The sequence below is a fragment of the Bos javanicus genome, chromosome 3, assembly GCF_032452875.1.
Source record: "Bos javanicus breed banteng chromosome 3, ARS-OSU_banteng_1.0, whole genome shotgun sequence".
In the NCBI taxonomy this organism is placed as follows: Eukaryota; Metazoa; Chordata; class Mammalia; order Artiodactyla; family Bovidae; genus Bos; species Bos javanicus.
Window position 1 is genome coordinate 14,425,308 of NC_083870.1, and position 18,249 is coordinate 14,443,556.

An 18,249-nucleotide genomic window follows, 5' to 3' on the forward strand; every position below is an offset into this window, starting at 1 on the left:
TCCCTCTCCTCTTTGGTAACCACAAGTCTGTTTTCCGTGTCTGTCAGTCTGTTTCTTCTTTGTATATACATTCATGTATTATTTTTTATATTCCACATATAAGTGATATCATATAGTTTTTGCCTTTTTCTATTTGACTTATTTCACAAAGCATTATTATTTCACTGCTCTTAACAACAGCAATTATCTGCTCCCTCTGTGTATCACTGACCTCTGAGTTACTTGATTATGTGTTTATCACTCAAGCAAGTTTCTTTAGGGCATTAGCTATGTTTGTTTATCTCTACATTGGGCTTCCCTGCTGGTGCTAGTGGTAAAGAACCCGTCTGCCAATGCAGGAGACATAAAAGATGCAGGTTAGATCCCTGGGTCGGGAAGATTCCCTGGAGGAGGGCATGACAACCACTCTAGTATTTCTGCCTGGAGAATCCCATGGACAGAGGAGCCTGGCGGGCTACAGTCCATAGGGTTGCAAACAGTTGGACACGACTAAAGCGACTTAGCGCGCACGCATCTCTGCATCAGCACCACGTTGATCAGCGCATAGCACAAAATAGGCCCTCAAATTAGCTAGACCAAAGAACACTATAGGAACGGGAGTGAGGTTAATGGGACTATTAGGGGGAAATGAAAGTGGCAGGGACAGGAGCAGAGGCTACTCGAAATAAGACGATTTAGCAGCGAAGAAGCCCTGGAGAAATAGCGACCCAAAGTACCGCAAGAAGGGTCCTCCCAGCCTTGAGTGGTATCCTTCCTTCTACCTGGTGTCACGCCTCCGAAACCTGGTACTACAAATCCCAGAGCCCCCTGCGGCATAGACCGGAAGTATCCTGTCCGCCTGTGGCAACGGTGAGGGGCGGTGGCTGGGCGGCGGGAGATTCAAACCTGGAAGAAGGAGGAACATGGAGCGGAGAGGAGCGGGCCCAGGCCGGGCGATCTGTGAGTGCTAGAAGGGGCCGAGTAGGATCCGGTTGTGGTGCCCCTGGTTGGGGACACGGCAGTCCTGGGAGAGATTGGGGCTGGGGCTGGGCGCGGTACCCGCTGGACAAGGGGCGGCCGGACTGTGTTCAGTGGAGAGGGAGCACCCAGTTCGGACTCTGGCGGGCAGGAGTAAAGCTGTGAGCTGCGAAATGCTCTGACTTCTGTGTCGCGTTTCAAAGCTTACAAAGAGTTTTCTCCCTTATTCCCAAATTCTGGGGCTCCGGGGCTGGGAGAATGTAGGTGGTCTGGTTGGCTCCTTAAAAATTCAGCAGTTCATACTTGCCAAGCACTGTCAGGGGACGAAACGCCTAACAAGACATGAGGGACTTCCCTGACTTTTTGGTGCTTCTTTGAGATAATGCCTCTTAAACTTTATGGTGTCTGTTCTATCCCAGAGCGTTAGCAACAGTAGGTCTCAACTTGTGTCCATAATCTGCATTTATAACAGGCACCACTGGGCTTCTTCCATAACCCCACCTAATTGTGATGCAGGTAGTCCATGTACCACACTTTCAAAACACTGCTTTAGAGTGGGGTCGGAAAAATGGAAGTGCAGAAAGGTTTTCATCTGACCTGAGTGAAAGCAAAATCTACTCCTTTCCCTTCTTCTCCATTTGGATTCAAAAAGCAAAGTCCATGTCTACCAATCAGTTGAAAGAAAGCTAGTTTCAGACCTGAAAAGAACAGGAAAACTGATTTTTTTTTTTAAGACTCTGTGTATGTACAAAGTCCCGCCCATCTCTCACAGTCCTCAGTTCATAATTCTGGAGTGAGGTCATTCACTTACCGGTTTATTTTCCATGCTTAGTAACCAACACTTGTTCCTTGTACACCCCCTCAGAGGAACTGGTGGATTTCCTGCTGTTGGCCAGTGCTTTCAAATCTGAACATGGAGGGGTGTGTGTGTGTGTTTTAACTTGCTTAACTGCCAATTCAAAGAAGCCCTGCCCCTCCCCCAAGTCGTATCATAGGATAAGCAATATAAGGAAAAGAGATAAAGAGTCGGAATGGCATTAAGTGCTGAGTCAGAGACAGATTTGCTAAACTCTCTTTTCAAGTTCTCTGACTTTATTTTCTTGGTGTGTATATGTAGCTTTCTCTCATTTTGTCTGATTTTGTATTGTCTTCCCTAAGGAGACTGACGGATGGGAGAGAAGAGTTAGGGGAAGGATAAAAGGAGGTTGTGGCTAAGGCAGAATATGAATGCGGCCTCATTTAAGGGATTTCCTGTTCTTGAGTTTGGGAGTCAAATTATTGTCTGCATTTTATTTAGCTTGGAGATTATTTTCTTCCTCAGGTGACCTATAGCAAAAGGTTACACCTTTGTAATCTTTTAAAATTCTCTGTCATTCCATTTAATCCCAAGTTGAGTGGCTTTTTTTTCACATGGTACTCTCTGTTGAGTTGCTTTTCCTTCCTTTCTGCTTGGATTTCCCTGGTGGCTAAGATGGTAAAGAATCCACTTGCAAAGCAGGAGACCTGAGTTCAATCCCTGGGTGGGATCCCAGGGATCCCCTGGAGAAAGGAATGGCTACCCACTCCAGTGTTCTTGCCTGGAAAATCCCATGAACAGAGGAGCTGGCAGGCTACAGTCCCTGGGGGTCAAAAAGAGTCAGACAGGACTGAGCAGCCAAATAACAACTTCTTGAGAGTAGGGGTCCACTAGTCTAGTGCGACATACAGGAGGTATTGAATGAATGAATGGTTGCTGATTGATGCATCTTAGCTGGTTCTGTTAACCTAGTCTCTGGGAGAGTACATGAGGAGGATGACAGAAGTCCAGTTCTTGGAGAACTCAGAGCCTAATTAGGGATAAAATGAGGAGCTAAGTTCCCAGCCAAGGAGGGATCTGGACATCCCTGAAAGGAGGTAACTGAGGGAAGGGCTATGAAGTTTCGGGAAGGAGGAGGTCTGGAAGATGGCTGGAGAGGAACATGGCTGGAAAGGGAAGGAATGCCTCCAAGTAGAGGAAGGATCCTCCCTCTAACAGGGTGCTGACTAGGATATTTTTACTGAATGGTAGCAGAAGATTGGTAGCAGAAGAATGGTAGCTCCCAGGAGCCAGTGTCCTGGGAATAGGGGGACAGGCATGTGGGAGCTGCCTCCAGTCTCTGAGCAGAGTTGCCTAAGAAAATCTACTAAGAAGAACCTGGCTATGGCCCTCTGTCTAATGCTCCCTTTGACTCCTCAGATGAACGCCTCACAGCGGAGGAAATGGATGAGCAGAGGCGGCAGAACATCGCCTACCAATACCTGTGCCGGCTGGAGGAAGCCAAGCGGTGAGCAGAGGGGCTGCCTCTTTCTGGCCTCCTTTTCCCATCTTGCGCACCCCAGGCATCTGCCCCCAAAGCAAACGGAAAAAGACAAGAGTCCATTCTGTGGGAAAGGGAGAGTTGAAATAGCAGCTTTTATTTTTTTTAAAGACTTTATAGAGCCTATTTAGGTTCACAGCAAAATTAAGATAAAGATGCAGAGATTTTTCATATATCCCCTTCCTAGTAACACACATAGCCTCCCCACCATCAACATCCCCCTCAAGAGTAGTACATTTGTTACAATTGATGAACCTACTTTGACACATAATCTCTCAAAGCCCATAGTTTGCCTTAGAGTTCACTCTTTGAATTGTAGGCGTTCTATGAGTTTGAACAAATGTATAATGACATGTATCCTTCCATAATTATAGTATTAGTTTCACTGCCCAGAAAGTCTCTGTTTCACGTATTCACCCCCTCTCTCCCACCCCACCCCCAATTCCTGGCACTGACTCATCTTTTTACTGTCTCCATAGTTTTGCCTTTTCCAGGATTTTACTTACCTGGAATAATGCAATATGTAGCCTTTTAGGATCGATTTCTTTTTACTTAGTAATATACATCTAAGTTTCCTCCATGTCTTTTCATGGTCTCATAGCTCATTCGTTACTAGTGCTGAATAATATTCCATTATCTAGATGTACCACAGTTTATTAATCCATTCACCTATTGAAGGTCATCTTGGTTGCTTCTAAGTTTTGACAGTATGTTTTGCAGATGTAGGTTTTCAACTCCTTTGGTTAAATACCAAAGAGCACAATGGCTGGATCACATGGTAAAAGTACATTAACCACCAAATGGCTTCCCGAAGTGGCTTCCCATCAATGAATGAGAGTTCCTGTTGTTCCATTGCCTCAGCAGCACTGATGTTGTCAGTGTTCCAGACTTTGACCATTCTAATAGGTGCATATTGGTATCTCATCATTGGTTTAATTTGCATTTCCCTGATGACATATGATGTGCAGCATCTCTTCAGATTATTTGCTATATGTTTATTTTCTTTGTATATCTTTCTTTCTTTTCTTTTTTCTTACGAGAGGAGAATAAAGTTTATTAGAGTGGGAGATGCTGTTAGAACAGCAGGTTGGCTCAAGGGAGAGCCAAACCTGTACATTTTTCTTGGTGAGGTGTCTGTTAAGATCTTTATCCCATTTTTCAGTCAGGTTGTTTGTTTTCTTACTGTTAAGTTTTAAGAGTTTTTGTATATCTTGGGTAACAATCTTTTATCAGATATGTCTTTTTTAAAAATACGAATTTAATTTAATTTATTTATTTTTGGCTATGGGATCTTAATTTCCTGACCAGGGATTAAACCTGGGCCCTGTCAGTGAAAGCACCAAGTCTTAATCACTGAACCTCCAGGAAATTTCCTCAGATGTGTCTTTTGTAAATGTTTTCTTTTGCAAATATTTTATCCCAATCTGTGACTGTCATATTATTTTCTTAACATTGCCTTTTGTCGAGCAGAAGGTTTTAATTTTAGTGAAATTTAGCTTATTATTTCTTTCAAGGACCGTGCCTTTGGTGTTGTATCTAAAAAGTCATTGCCATACCCAAGGTCATCTAGGTTTCCTCCTATGTTGACTTCTAGGATATTTATTACAGTTTTGCATTTTACTTTGGAGTGGATGCTCCATTTTGAGTTGATTTTTGTGCAGAGTGTAAGGTCTGTGTCTAGATTCATTTTCTGCATGTGGATATCTAGTTATTCCAGCGCCATTTGTTGAAAAGAATGTCTTTGCTCCTTTGTCAAAGATCGAGTGACTGTATTTACAGGGGTTCTGTTCGGTTCCACTCATCTATTTGTCTGTTCATTCAGCAGTACTGTACTGTCTTGATTACTGTGGCTAAGTCAGGTGGTGTTAGTATTCCAACTTGTTGTTGTTCTTCAATATCATGTTGGCTAGTGTGGGTGTTTTGTCTCTCCATGTAAACTTTAAGAGTCTCATGCTCTACCAACTAAGCTAGCTGGGCGCACCTTTTGTGAACTTTAGAAATGTTGTATGGACAGCCACAAAATAACTTGCTGAGATTTTTATTAGGATTGAATTGACTTATAGCTCAAGTTGGGAGGAACTAACGTCTTGACAATATTGAATCTTCCTATCCATGAATATGGAATGTTTCTCCATTTATTTAGTTCTTTGATTTCATCATCAGTTTTGTAGATTTCCTTATGTAGATTTATACCTAATTTCATTTGGAGGGGGGTGCTAATATAAACAGTATTGTGTGTTTAATTTCAAATTCCACTTGCTCACTGCTGGTATATAGGAAAGCAGTGGAATGTTATATATTAACCTGGTCTCCTACAACCTTGCTATAATCACTTATTATCTCCAGGAGTTTTTTGGTGTCATGCTTTCAGATTTTCTGCAAAGACGAGTGTGCCATCTGTGAACAAATACAACATCACATCCTTTTATCCCCCTTATATACTTTAATATATATCTCTGTATATGGACATTTGCCTTCATAACCACAATGCCATTATAATATCTACCTAAGTTATCCATTAATCCTTGATCAACACTCAGGCCATTTTCAAATTTTCTTGATTGCCTAAAAAATCACATATTTTTACACTTGACTTATCCAGTTAAGGATCGGAAAGAATTCATATATTACATTTGGTTATTATGTCCTATTAAGTCTTCTTTCATCTAAAACAGCTCACCTCCCCTTTTCAGTTCTTTATGTCACTGACTTGTTGAAGAAACAAAGTCATTTGTCCTTTAGAACATCCTACATTCTGGCTTTTTCTATTCATTTCCTGTCTCACTCAACTTGTTCCACTCTACCCCATATTTCCTATGAATGGATGTTGGCTCTAAAGGAAGGATAAATGCTTAATTTTTTCCTTTCAATCAGTAGTGTAATTTTAATGTTCTCCCAAAAAGTAGGTAGGATGGGGTAGATAGGAAATCAGGTGTCTGTGGTAGAGAAAGCATAAAATGAAGTGTGACTTGCTCTTTCTTTGAAAACAGATACTTTCCTATAGATCCCAAAATGTGGAGGAGGAGCCCACATATTGGGCCTCTCAGATGGGAGCCCTTATTCTCTCCCTTATATACTCATCAACCATAATAATACTTAATATTTACATTCAAGGTGTTTTCACATTCATTATCTCATTGAATCATGGCAGCTGCCCGCTGAAGTGGGAAGTACAGGTGGTATCTTCATTTTGCAGATTATGCAACTGGAGGCTCAGAGACGTGAATTTGGGAGAGGGTGTGGAAAGCAGGTCTCCTGATTCCTTTTTGTCTGTTTGTGCTGCTCCCCTTGCTTCAATCCTACTCCCCTCTTCGTCATCAAAACCATCAAACTGGGTTTTGAGCTGTGTAGACATGACCTTTGTGTGCCTGGGTTCTGAGAACATGCAGAATAAGAGAAGTGAGCGGGTTTGGTTCAGCACTCAAATGCATAACCAGACTGAGTGAGAGGTTATATCATGTAACAGGTAAGAGACTGTTTAAGCCTCACTGAAGATGGGCAGCTTCAGTATCTGTCATGGAAGATATATGGGGCAGATGGGGGCTGAGGACTGGCCAATCCAGGTGTTTGAGGCAGCTTGGAAGACTGTGGAAACAGCCAGGCAGTGGGCAGAGGTGGGTGTTGGGGGCAGGGCAGGAGCAGGAGTCAGGAGAGAGTGAGAGGCTGCTTAAAGGGAGCGAGGGAGGGAGGAAGGTCCTGGGATTGGATGTAGTGCTGTGGCCTGCCCGACGGGTCACAACTACTCTCATGCTCTCAGCTGGATGGAGGCCTGCCTGAAGGAGGAGCTGCCTTCCCCGGTGGAGCTGGAGGAGAGCCTCCGGAACGGAGTGCTGCTGGCCAAGCTGGGCCACTGTTTCGCACCCTCTGTGGTTCCCTTGAAGAAGATCTATGATGCGGAGCAGCTGCGGTACCAGGTGGGGAGCAGAGGTCTCTACCCTCTACATTCTTCCTCTCAAACTCCCTCTTCTCAAAGCTGTTAGAGTGGGATGACCATACAATTTATTGTCCAGACCTGGTTACTGTTGAGGATGAAAAGGATGCTATTAATCTTTGCACTAGAACAACAGGTTTCAATGGGTATCTGCCAGCCAGGCAATGTGTATCACCCTTAACAGGCATTTGCTAGGTGGGTTTTGAGAGGCCCTAATATGAGAACCTCCAAGCAGGCTTTTCTACCTACAGTCTACACACAGAGGCTGTGGGCTCTACTACCTTGAAGGTACTTCCAGGGCACGCTTCCCCTTCCCCGTGTTCTAGCCAGCCCAGCCTGCCTCTCCTTCCCATCCCAGCTCTGGACTCCCCTTTTCTCGGAAGCCATACTAGCTTGCTAATCCCATCCCTGTGCCATCCTTCCCAAATGCCCTGCTGGGGCATCCATACCTGGTGGTTTCTGTCTGTCTGTGCGTCTCCATCCTGGGGGCATGGGAAATCCATAGGGCAGGGTCCTCTGCCCTCACCCCTTGAATCTTCAAATTCCGGTCTGGACTCTACCCATAGCAAACCCCAAGAACTGTGGAAATAGATTCTCTTCTCTTTCCTTCCCTTTCAGGCAACTGGCTTGCATTTCCGTCACACGGACAACATCAACTTTTGGCTGTCTGCAATAGCCCACATCGGTCTGCCTTCGGTAACACTGGGCCTTAAGATTGGGGTTCATCTTTGCTCTTTACCAGTACCCCCACCATACACATGCTTTATCTCCCTGGGACCCTTCAGTGTTCATCTCCATGTGTCTTTGAACCTTGTTACTTGGTCTCTGCCTCTGTTTCCCTGTGGGTATGTCAAGTGAAGGGAGGTGGAGGCTCCCTGGCCCAGGATGCATTGTTCCCATTAGTCAGTGAGGCCCCTGTATAAATGCAGGAGGTGGGCCTTGTGTTGACGGGCTGTCTTTCCACCAGAATTTCATAGTGTGAAGTGAGGACGCACCACACTCCTAGGTGACAGGCTTGGAAGCCTGGGCCAGGACCCCAGCTGGACACATGCCGTGTGTCCTCCGGCTCTTTGACTCCCGGTCTGTCTCTCACCTGTAAAATGGGGATAGTGATCCCTCCCTATCTACCATACAAGGTTGTTAGGAAGATCACATGGTCTGTTTGATCTCTTTTTGCAGATTGTAAAGACTATGCATATTAAGGCATGGTAAGACTATGCTGTGTTTTTCTGCACTATAGGAGAGAACTATAAGACAAGGAAGTGGCAGTTAAGAAAGAAGCTTTAGTGAGAGGCAGAAACAATAGAAACATGTGTCCTTGATGAGGCTAGAATGCTTTTAAGTCCCGAGATTTGGTCCTTTCTTATGTATCTAAGGTAACCGAGATGTATTGAGGTTAAAGCTCATTACTGTCATCAGGTGGCATGGGAAATCATGCCAGGGGTGACTTAGCTCTTAGAGGGGTCCCCACTGGTTAGAGACCTCTGGCTTGGACACAGTGATGGCACATCCTGATCCTGTGTGGTCCTTGGCAGTGTGTGTCTCACTGGGCCCTTTTTGGGGTCATGGCCAGCTCCCAGCATGCCGCCTCTGGTGAGAGTCCAAGGTGAGGGATAGAGGCTGGCTGTGTCTGTAGGATGACTGGAGGCACCTATTTCTCCTGGAGTGTGTGGCCTGCATCCTGTAGACTTGATAGTCTCGTCTGATGTTGGGTTAATGTTTGGTTTGGCTGTGTGTCTGTGGCTGGGCCTCAGCTGGAGTGTGTCCCAGTGCCTTTCTTTTACACTGAGTATGTGGATGAGTGCTGGCTGTAAAGAGTTGGGGAAATTGACCCAGAAGCCCCAGGCAACAAAGGAACACGCATCCCAGGTCAGATAGGAAGACCCATTCCTCAGCCCCTCTTTCCATATCTGGTGCTGCTTAGAAGTCTCCAGTGGCAGTAATTGGGTGGTTTCCCCTCCAGACCTTCTTCCCAGAGACCACGGACATTTATGACAAGAAGAACATGCCACGGGTGGTCTACTGCATCCATGCACTCAGGTGAGAGACCATGACTTTGTCATCTGGGTTCCATGGGTGGATGCAACCAAGAGTCAACAGCAACAGACACTGACACAGGAAGGATGGAGGGTGGACCACGGGGAGCACTCCTCGGACTGACGTTTTCCATCTACCTAGTTTTGTTTAGATTTGTGTGTGTGCTGGAGGGCACCTTTACGTGTGACCTCTGTGGGTGAAGGGAAAGGGCAGGCAGCGAAGAGTCTTCAGCTTGTGACTAGGGTGCAGAGAAGTCCGATTAGGATGTATCAGGAGGGTCACATGCTGTCACAGTCAGTGTGAAGAGAGACGGCTGTTTAGTCCTGCTTACAGCCAGCCATCAGCAACCAGTTGGCTAAATCACAGAAAGTGATTGACCTGTTTCTGTGTCCACCACGTCATCTCCTCCTGGCTTCATTTCCCGCATCCTTTCACGTGGCCATGCCTTAGCTCAGTGGGTCTCTGCTTGCTATGCCCTTTGCATCCTACATCTCCATCCAATGACCTGCTGCTGCAATGTGTCCTTCTCTGTAAAGCCTTCCCAATCCCCACAGACCTCCTATAGCATCTTACTTATCTGCTCCAGCATTGCCTTGGGCCGACTTACATTGCCTATCTCCCTGTAAATGGGGGATGAGTTGTGGGCAGGTGCTGAATGGTCTTCATCTCTAAATTCCCGTAGTATCTCCTGCAAACCTATTCTAGGCAGCCTGTCAAAATGAATAGGCCCCAATGCCTTCCATTCTTTCCCAGTCTCTTCCTCTTCCGGCTGGGATTGGCTCCTCAGATACATGATCTATATGGGAAGGTGAAATTCACAGGTAAGCCCATCTCCTCCCCCAACCTCCACAGTCTGGGTGGGGTCTTGGGGGTTCGGGGCCTGATGAAGGGCACCTGTCCTATCATTGCAGCTGAGGAACTCAGCAACATGGCCTCTGAACTGGCTAAGTATGACCTCCAGCTGCCTGCCTTCAGCAAGATCGGGGGCATCCTGGCCAATGAACTCTCAGTGGATGAGGCTGCAGGTAGAGATCAGGCTCACCTGTTGGTGTCACTCAGTGGGTATGGGAGGACTCTGAGCCTTATGCCCCCACATAAACTTTGGTTACCTCTCATCATAGGCAGGGCCATATGATGGCTACCTGACTTGCCTGGCCTCGTGGATAGAAAAAAGGGTAATGTTAGAGTGGTCTGCAGCTGATTATGCTGTAGCTGGACTGGGGTTTGCTCTGGCCTCCTGACCTTGTTTTCATGTCCCCTCCTAGTCCATGCGGCTGTTCTTGCCATCAATGAGGCAGTGGAGCGAGGGGTGGTCAGAGACACCCTGGCGGCCTTGCAGAATCCCAATGCTCTGCTGGAGAATCTTCGAGAGCCTCTGGCAGCCATCTACCAGGAGCTTCTGGCTCAGGCCAAGATGGAAAAGGCTGCCAACGCCAGGAACCGCGTAAGGAGGCTTGGCTGGCAAGGGCCAAAAAGCTGGGTGGCCTGGAAAGTCTCCAGTGAAACCAGGACTCCTGTCTGTCCTGTCTCTGAGTAAAGTTGCCTGGAGAAACTAACTTGTCAGTTACTATAGAGAAATAGGAGAGGAACTCAGGAGAATGATAAGAATTCAGAAGAGACAATGGGGGAAAAGGTTCTGGGGCAGGGCTAAGAGATTGGAATGTAGAACTGGATGAGACTGGACTGGAGATTCCCAAGGTTAGTTCAGCTTAACTGTGTTAGTACTGGCTGGTGGGGGAGGGGGTTAGGTCACACAATTTCCCCAGATTCCTTCTAACCAGACTGATCTTTGGCTTTGAGAAGACCCCCAGAAGTACAAATAGTTATACAGGGAGGGAGGAGTAAGAAAGATTGAACTGGTTTTCCCAGGTTCCCCTCTCAATGTAGTTTTTGCAGAATGATGGAGAAAGCCAGGACATCTATGACTGCTACCTAACTCAAGCAGAAATCCAAGGCAACATCAACCATGTCAATGGTAAGAGGGACAGGCCCGGACAGGTTTGAGGGATTAGCCCCCATCCAGGGAGTTTTGAGGTTAGCTTCTCTCAGGCCAGAAGGCCCATGACCTCACTTGGGTCAACCTTTATTTCAAAGTCAAGGCTATATGTGTTCTTTACATCTGTCAGTGTCTGGAGAAGCAATCTCTGTCAAGGGGGCTTCTGTTTGAATGGAGAGCCATGGAGAGGACAGAGACAAAGGGGAAGGCCATTCAGCCCTTGGCGCTGGGGGCAGTTGGTCTGGGGTCCTTCAAGAAGAGAGTTTGGAGGATGGATGAATGGGGATGGGGGATCAGGGCAGGAGAGGCTGCTTGAAGGCCCAGGATGGAGTCTGTACCTGCCTGTTTGGGTAAGGGTATCCTCAGGTTCTGGAGTGATGATCTGGGAAGACCATGAGGATCAAGCTAAAGAATTTAGGCTGGGTCCTAGGAGCCCAGGGGGCAGAGGTGGAGGTAACCCTGGGCAGAAAAGAAGTGGGCTGAGCTGGGAATGACGAGGGGTTGGCTTTCCATTATGGAGTCTTGGTCTTTTCAGTCCATGGGGCCCTAGAAGTTGTTGATGATGCCCTGGAAAGACAGAGCCCCGAGGCCTTGCTTGAGGCTCTTCAAGACCCTGTCCTGACCCTGCAAGGAGTGAGGAGAGACTTTGCGGACTGGTACCTGGAACAGCTGAGCTCAGACAGAGAGCAGAAAGCGCAGGTCAGGCTCTGTCTATGACTTGCTACCTTCTCTATCTGACTATGGGATGTGGAGAGCCTCACCACTGTCAATTCTTTGTATTTAGTACGTGCTGACTACATGCTGTGTGTGTGTGTTAGTCGCTCAGTTGTGTCCAATTGTTTGCAACCCCATGGACTGTAGCCAGGTTCCTCTATTCATGACATTTCCCAGTCAAGAGTACTGGAGTGGGTAGCCATTCCCTTCTCCAGGGTATCTTTTCCCACCTATGAATCGAACCCAGATCTCCTGCATTGCAGGCAGATTTTTTACCATCTGAGCCACCAGGGAAGCCTATTTAAATGGTTAAATTACCCCAGAGTCTAATGGACCAGATTGGTCAGCTTCTGCCCTCTGAGCATCTCTCATACTGACCAGGGGGCCCCGGGGAGCATCCTGATAGGCAGTGATATGCTCCGCCATTGCTGAGTTGAGGCTTCAAGTTAGCAATCTTATTTTCAATGCTGTTGACTTTCTCCCAGACACTATATTTGTGTTGCCTGTGTTGTTACTTCCGATGTTTGCTGGGTAAGAAAAAGCCAGAGGTTAGAGATGAGTTCCTAGGGCTGGGCGGGCCAGGCTAGTCTGCCAAAAGAGGGGGGAGGTAGGCTTGACGGTAGGCGACTGGGTGGACCTGGGGCGCTCGCTGGCTGCTCCTGAAGCACATTCACGGCCCCAGGAGGACTCTCTTCTACTGCATCTCTTCCCTCTTCCAGGAGCTGGGCCTGATGGAGCTTCTGGAAAAGGAGGAAGTCCAAGCTGGTGTGGCTGCGGCCAACATAAAGGGTGATCAGGAACAAGCCAGTAAGTCACCTCCAGGCTGAGACCTGGTCTGGCTGTATCCCTGGTTCTTGGAAGAGTGTAATTCCTTGGCTGGCTTCTGTACAGAGCAGTGCAGACTGCTGCTCCATTTCCCAGCTGCCACCTAGTATGCCCTATTCTTGGCTCCCTAGAGGGATGCTACAGTTAAATTCATTAAGGCCTTGGAGATAATGACAGTCAGTTCTGCACCAGGCTGAACTCCTGGGGCAGGCAGTTTCCTTGTAAGCACTTGCCCTGTATTTTGACCGTTTCAACCTGCTTGGGTTCCTTTGGCTTCCAAAATATAGTGATGGCCCAGATGAGAGAGAAACTCGTGATGCAGCTAAGTTTCCCTTAAAATTATGCTATACAGATAGAATTCTTCAGTAAAAGAATGTGAGTTAGTGATTGTCTCCCTCCCAGGGGATCAACCTGGAGAGCAAGCATGAAGGAAAACAGAGCCCCAAGCGTCCTGCAGAGGCCTGTGGTCACCATACCTGGCGCGAATACTTGCCTCTGTCTGGACTTGCTTGGTCACCTTTCACCTTTGTCTGGCAGGCTCTGCAGAGCCCCCAGGTCACTCTTGGCTAATGGTCTGCTTATCACTCAGTTCTTTCCTCGTGCCAGAGTAATCTGACAAATCTGATCTAATCTTCTTTGTTGCGCACCTTCAGACCTTCACGGGTTCTTCCATATTTCTCCAAGACTTGAGTCCCTTTTCCTCCTCCTCCTGGTATGTGAGACCTTCCGAATATCTCTCCGACCCTTCTCTTCACATCCCACCAGCCTAGCCGGGTCAGACAACTTGTTCTTGCTTGATGGCCGCAGCCTTGCCCACTGCCAGGCTCTGTCCTCTAGATTACAGTTCCCCCACATTGTCACCGGTGGGAACCAGATGAAAATGTCCCGCAGAGCTGCCTCACAGCTTCCTCCTCTGTGAAATCGTCCTCCTCTCTCCCCTGAAGTCTCCCCTCCCCTGCACTGCCAGGGTACTAGTGGGGAAAGGAAATACCTTTCATAGCCGTGACAGCAATGCCATGTAGTAATTTTGTATCCTTGTTTTTTTCCAGTAGATTTTGTGCTCCTTGATGGCAATGCCCATATCTGCCTGGCATTTTATAAGCCCCAGCATTTGAAAACTAAAACTACATTGATGCACCATGGCCCCTTTGCAGCCCAAATGGCTCCGCCTTGAAGCTGGTTTCCTATTCCTGTGCCCTGTCATCAAGATTTGGTCTCTGGAGCTTGACCAACCTCATCTTAGCTGCGCCCCATAACCTCCTGTCAGTCTTGCGCTCACCACCTTAGGAACTCACCTCGGCTATGACAGCCACTCCTTGTTACCTGCTGAGCTACTCCACTTCTAGGCCTGACAAATTGCTTCTTCCAGAACCTCTTCTTAAAGTGACCCAGCCCCTTTTCCTCCTGAACATTTAGAAATACATTTGGAACCTAGCAGAGGTTCAAAACCATTTCCACTCAGAGATTGCCAGCAGAATCTATTTAGCTAGGAGAATGGAAATGGCACTGGATGCCCAGCCTCCACAGCCTCTCTCTCCTCCCCTGCAGTGCTCCGGGCTGTGCAGAGGATCAACAAAGCTATCCAGAGGGGAGTGGCAGCTGACACTGTGAAGGAGCTGATGTGCCCAGAAGCCCAGCTGCCTCCAGTGTACCCCTTTGCCTCGGCTGTGTACCAGCAGGAGCTGGCAGTGCTCCAGCAGCAGCAGCAGGGGGTAAGCCCTAGAAGTGAGGGTCCAGCTCTCAGGTTCCCAAGCAGCTGGAGGGATCAGAGCAGTCAGTCCAGAGCACCCATGAGAGCACTGTTAAATGCTGACAAGTGACTAGGGGTGGGAGGGGGGCTGCCATCCTTGCCATCCTGGGTATATTATAATAGCAAATACCTTTGAGCAAACGCTGCTTTAAACACTCATTTAATGCTAAAAGAACCCTATAGGATAAGTAGTATTTCCATTTTAGAGATGAAGAAACAGATGCTGAGGTTAAGTAATTTGCCCCAAATGGCTATAGCTGGCAGTGCTGGGAGTGCATGCAAAGCCGAGTATACTTGAAGCCTATGCTTTTTACCACTCTGCTATCCCGCCTCCCCTCGTCCATACAGCTTCTCTGATGGTGAAGTGATAGGGCCTTCCCAGCCTGCTGGAGAAGTTAGAACACATCCGAGGGTCCAAGCAGAGACAGGGAGGGAGGTGTAGATGATGCGAATGAAGACAGTTTCACAGTAGGAGAATGGAGGGGGCAGAGCTTGGGGTAAATCTGGGAAGTCTTGGAAGAGAGGAGACTCAACAGAGAATCCTCCCCACAGCAGGCATTTACAGAGCCTCAAGTCCAGGCACAGCACCTGGGAAGGGGCTGGTCTCAGTGAATGTGAGGAAGTCTATGACAAGGAAGCAAAAAATAAGTCCTAAGAAGTAAGATATAGCCACTAATGTGGACTTTAGAGCCAGACCGCCTGAGTTAAATTTCAGCTCTGCTACTTCCCAGCTATGTGACCTTGAGCCAACTATTTACCTCCTCTGCCCCTCGATTCATGTATAAAATCAGAACAATAATATGTTTATCTCATAGGATTGTTGTAAGGATTAAATGAGTTAACATCTGTGTTTAGAAATGAGCCTGGCCTGAAAGTTTTAGCCATTATTATTATTAATTATTTGCAGCATTCTGTTTGTAGAAGACAGGAAGGGTGCTCCAGACAGGGCCAAGCACAGGGTGAAGACTGGGCAGGAAAGGGGCCCTTTGGTGTGTGGTATAGCACAGAGGGGCCTACTTTCTCTTCCTCTCTGTGTGCCCAGGGCTGAGTGCAGTTCTTAGTGTGTGGTAGGGACCAGTAGAACTCACTGGTTGAGTGTGGGCTCTGGTGTCTGGCAGTTAGGTTTAACTTATATTACTTAACTATGGTCTCATCTGTGAAATGGGGATATCAATGGTACTTCTTTGGCTTGTTAGAAAAATTAAGTGATAGTGTGTGCTAAGTACTTATACATTGAATACGTAGTAAGCATTATTAAGTTTAATTATTAGTGAGTGGATTAGGCTGTAGGGGTTTTGAGATGTAGACTCTGGGATGTGGGAGAGGCTTGGGGGCAGGAGGGCAGCTGGGCCCCCAGCCCTTCACCAGCCCGTGGAGACTCAGCCCTCCCTGTGTTGCAGGAGCTGGCCCAGGAGGAGCTCTTTGTGGCTGTGGAGATGCTCTCAGCCGTGGTCCTGATCAACTGGGCTCTGGAAGCCAAGGATGCTAGTGGCTTCTGGAGCAGTCTGGTGAACCCCGCCACGGGCCTGGCTGAGGTGGACAGGGAGAACGCTCAGCGGTAAGAAAGGTGTAGCAGCATGCTGAGGGAGGGGATGGGTGATGGAGAGAGTGTAGCCAAGACCCCAAGTTCTTGTGCTCAGAGGCTAGCCTTCTGCATGATGTCCTGTTTCTGGGCCCAGGCCCGGTCTCTGGGTCTTTTTGCAGTTCCCTGACCTGTGTTTCTTCTGGGAATGGTTGGGTTCACAGTCATTCCCCTTCCCTCCATTTATTTAATCTTTCATTGCTAATGTTTGAGTACCCACTCACGTGCCAGATACTAATCTAGGTGCTGGGACAATAGTGAACAAAACACAGATTCTGCTGTCATCTGACTTTGTGCTAGCAGAGGAAGAGAGGCAAAAAACAAATACGTTAAATGATAAGGAGAGCTATGGTGATAAATGGGCTTCCCTGGTGGCTCAGTCAGTAAAGAATCCTCCTGTAATTGGGGAGACCTGGGTTTGATCCCTGGGTTGGGAAGATCCCCTGGAGGAGGGCATAGCAACCCGCTCCAGTATTTTTGCCTGGAGAATCCCATGGACAGAGGAGCCTGGTGGGCTGCAGTTCATGAGGTCGCAAAAAGTCAGACAACTAAGCGACTAAGCACAGCATACAGGGTGATAAATAAAACAGGGCAGAGAGGATAAAGGATGTGGGCCTGGTAAGCGTGGTTTGTGTCTGCTACATGGCATGGTTATAGACGGCCTCTTTGGTAAGAGTGTCATTTTGAGGGAGACCTAAATGGCATACGTGATTGCCATGAGCTAGCTGTAGCACAGACTCTGAAAAAGAAGTGTCCTTGGTGTGTTCACAGAACACTGGGAGACCATGAGGTGGGGTGGAAGGAGGGGAGGAGAATAATGGGAGGTGAAGTCTCAGATACCTGACCATGTAGGCCTCTGGCTTTTACTCCAGGTGAGGAGGAAGCCATGGGAGGGATCTGAGTGATGAGGGAGGTGATGCAATCTACTTTTAACAGGATCACTTTGGCTGCTGTGCCAAGAATCTCGACTATAGGTTAAAAGGGAAAAGTAAGGAGACCTGTTAAATGTCAGAGTAATGCAGGCACAAGTTGATGGAGGCTTGGCCTAGGGCCACGGTAGTGGAGGTGGTGAAAAGGAGCCATATTTTGGATATATTCTGAAAGCTGAACTGACAGGATTTGGTTATGTGGTGGATATGGAGTATGAGAGAGAGTCAGGTGTGACCTCAAGATTTTTGGCTTGGGAAGTTGGAGTGGATATTTACCAAGATGGAGAAGACTGTGGAAGATGCAGAGCAAGTGGGGGAATCAGGAGTTAAGATGTGAGTTCAACATGAGGTGAGTGTCAGACATTCATGTGGAGATGCTGAGCAGGCAGCTGGCATTCATGAATGGGTTGCAGGTGTACTTTGGGGAGTCATTAGCACATGGTGCGTCAAGCCATGAGGTTAGGTGAGATCACTTAGAATGTGAGCATGGAGAGAGAAAGGCTTGAAGACTGAGTCTTGGGGTGCTCTGCTTAGAGGTGAAGGAGGAACTGGCAGAGGAGACTCAGAAAGGACAGCCTGTGAGGTTGATGTGATGTCCTGGAGGTCAAGCGTGGAAAGTCCAGAAGTTTCCCCTGACCTCTGGCTGGTGATGCACACGCTCCCCCCTCATCCTCACTCACCTGGCTGCCAGGTACTTTGATGCTCTGGTGAAGCTGCGACAGATACGTGGAGTGGATGGGGCCTTCCTGAGCTGGAATGACCTACAGGCTGCAGTGAGCCAGGTCAACGCCCAGGTCCAGGAAGAGACTGATCGTGAGTGGAGTCCAGGACAGGGGGATGACGGCCCAACTCGGACAGCCCCGTCCTTTAGCCATAAGCCTGTGCCCTCCGCCCACCTCCATCTCCCTTTCCCAGAGGTCCTTGCGGTCAGCCTCATCAATGAGGCTCTGGACCAGGACAACCCTGAGAAGACCCTCTCCTCCCTTCTGCTTCCTGCTGCCAGCCTGGATGATATCAGCCTTCCCGTTGCCCCTCGGTACCATCTCCTCCTCATGGCGGCCAAAAGGCGAAAGGCCCAGGTGAGGTTTGGGCTGGCTGGGTTGCACAGCACAGAGTGGCCTGTGGGCACCTTGTTTGTGGGAAGAGCACAGGTCTGGGGGGCTGAGAACCCAGGCTGCATTCCCTGCTCTGA

General features: G+C 47.9%; 1 protein-coding gene across 3 annotated transcripts in view; it reads left to right on the top strand.

Moving 5' to 3' along the window:
• Nucleotides 1–575: 575 nt before the first annotated feature.
• The window catches only part of IQGAP3 (IQ motif containing GTPase activating protein 3), a 39,484-nt gene continuing 21,810 nt past the window's right edge, over nt 576–18,249 (top strand). The window contains exons 1-15 of one of the 3 annotated variants that reach the window (XM_061403380.1): nt 576–939; nt 3,173–3,260; nt 7,051–7,207; nt 7,843–7,920; nt 9,188–9,264; nt 10,015–10,082; nt 10,173–10,286; nt 10,527–10,705; nt 11,149–11,236; nt 11,793–11,956; nt 12,691–12,778; nt 14,345–14,508; nt 15,947–16,104; nt 17,749–17,870; nt 17,973–18,136. In XM_061403380.1, coding sequence (XP_061259364.1) covers nt 903–939; nt 3,173–3,260; nt 7,051–7,207; nt 7,843–7,920; nt 9,188–9,264; nt 10,015–10,082; nt 10,173–10,286; nt 10,527–10,705; nt 11,149–11,236; nt 11,793–11,956; nt 12,691–12,778; nt 14,345–14,508; nt 15,947–16,104; nt 17,749–17,870; nt 17,973–18,136 — 1,746 coding nt within the window. In that variant the 5' untranslated portion in view covers nt 576–902. The remainder of the gene's footprint in view (nt 940–3,172; nt 3,261–7,050; nt 7,208–7,842; nt 7,921–9,187; nt 9,265–10,014; nt 10,083–10,172; nt 10,287–10,526; nt 10,706–11,148; nt 11,237–11,792; nt 11,957–12,690; nt 12,779–14,344; nt 14,509–15,946; nt 16,105–17,748; nt 17,871–17,972; nt 18,137–18,249) is intronic. The other 2 variants (XM_061403372.1, XM_061403363.1) reach the window with 2 other exon arrangements.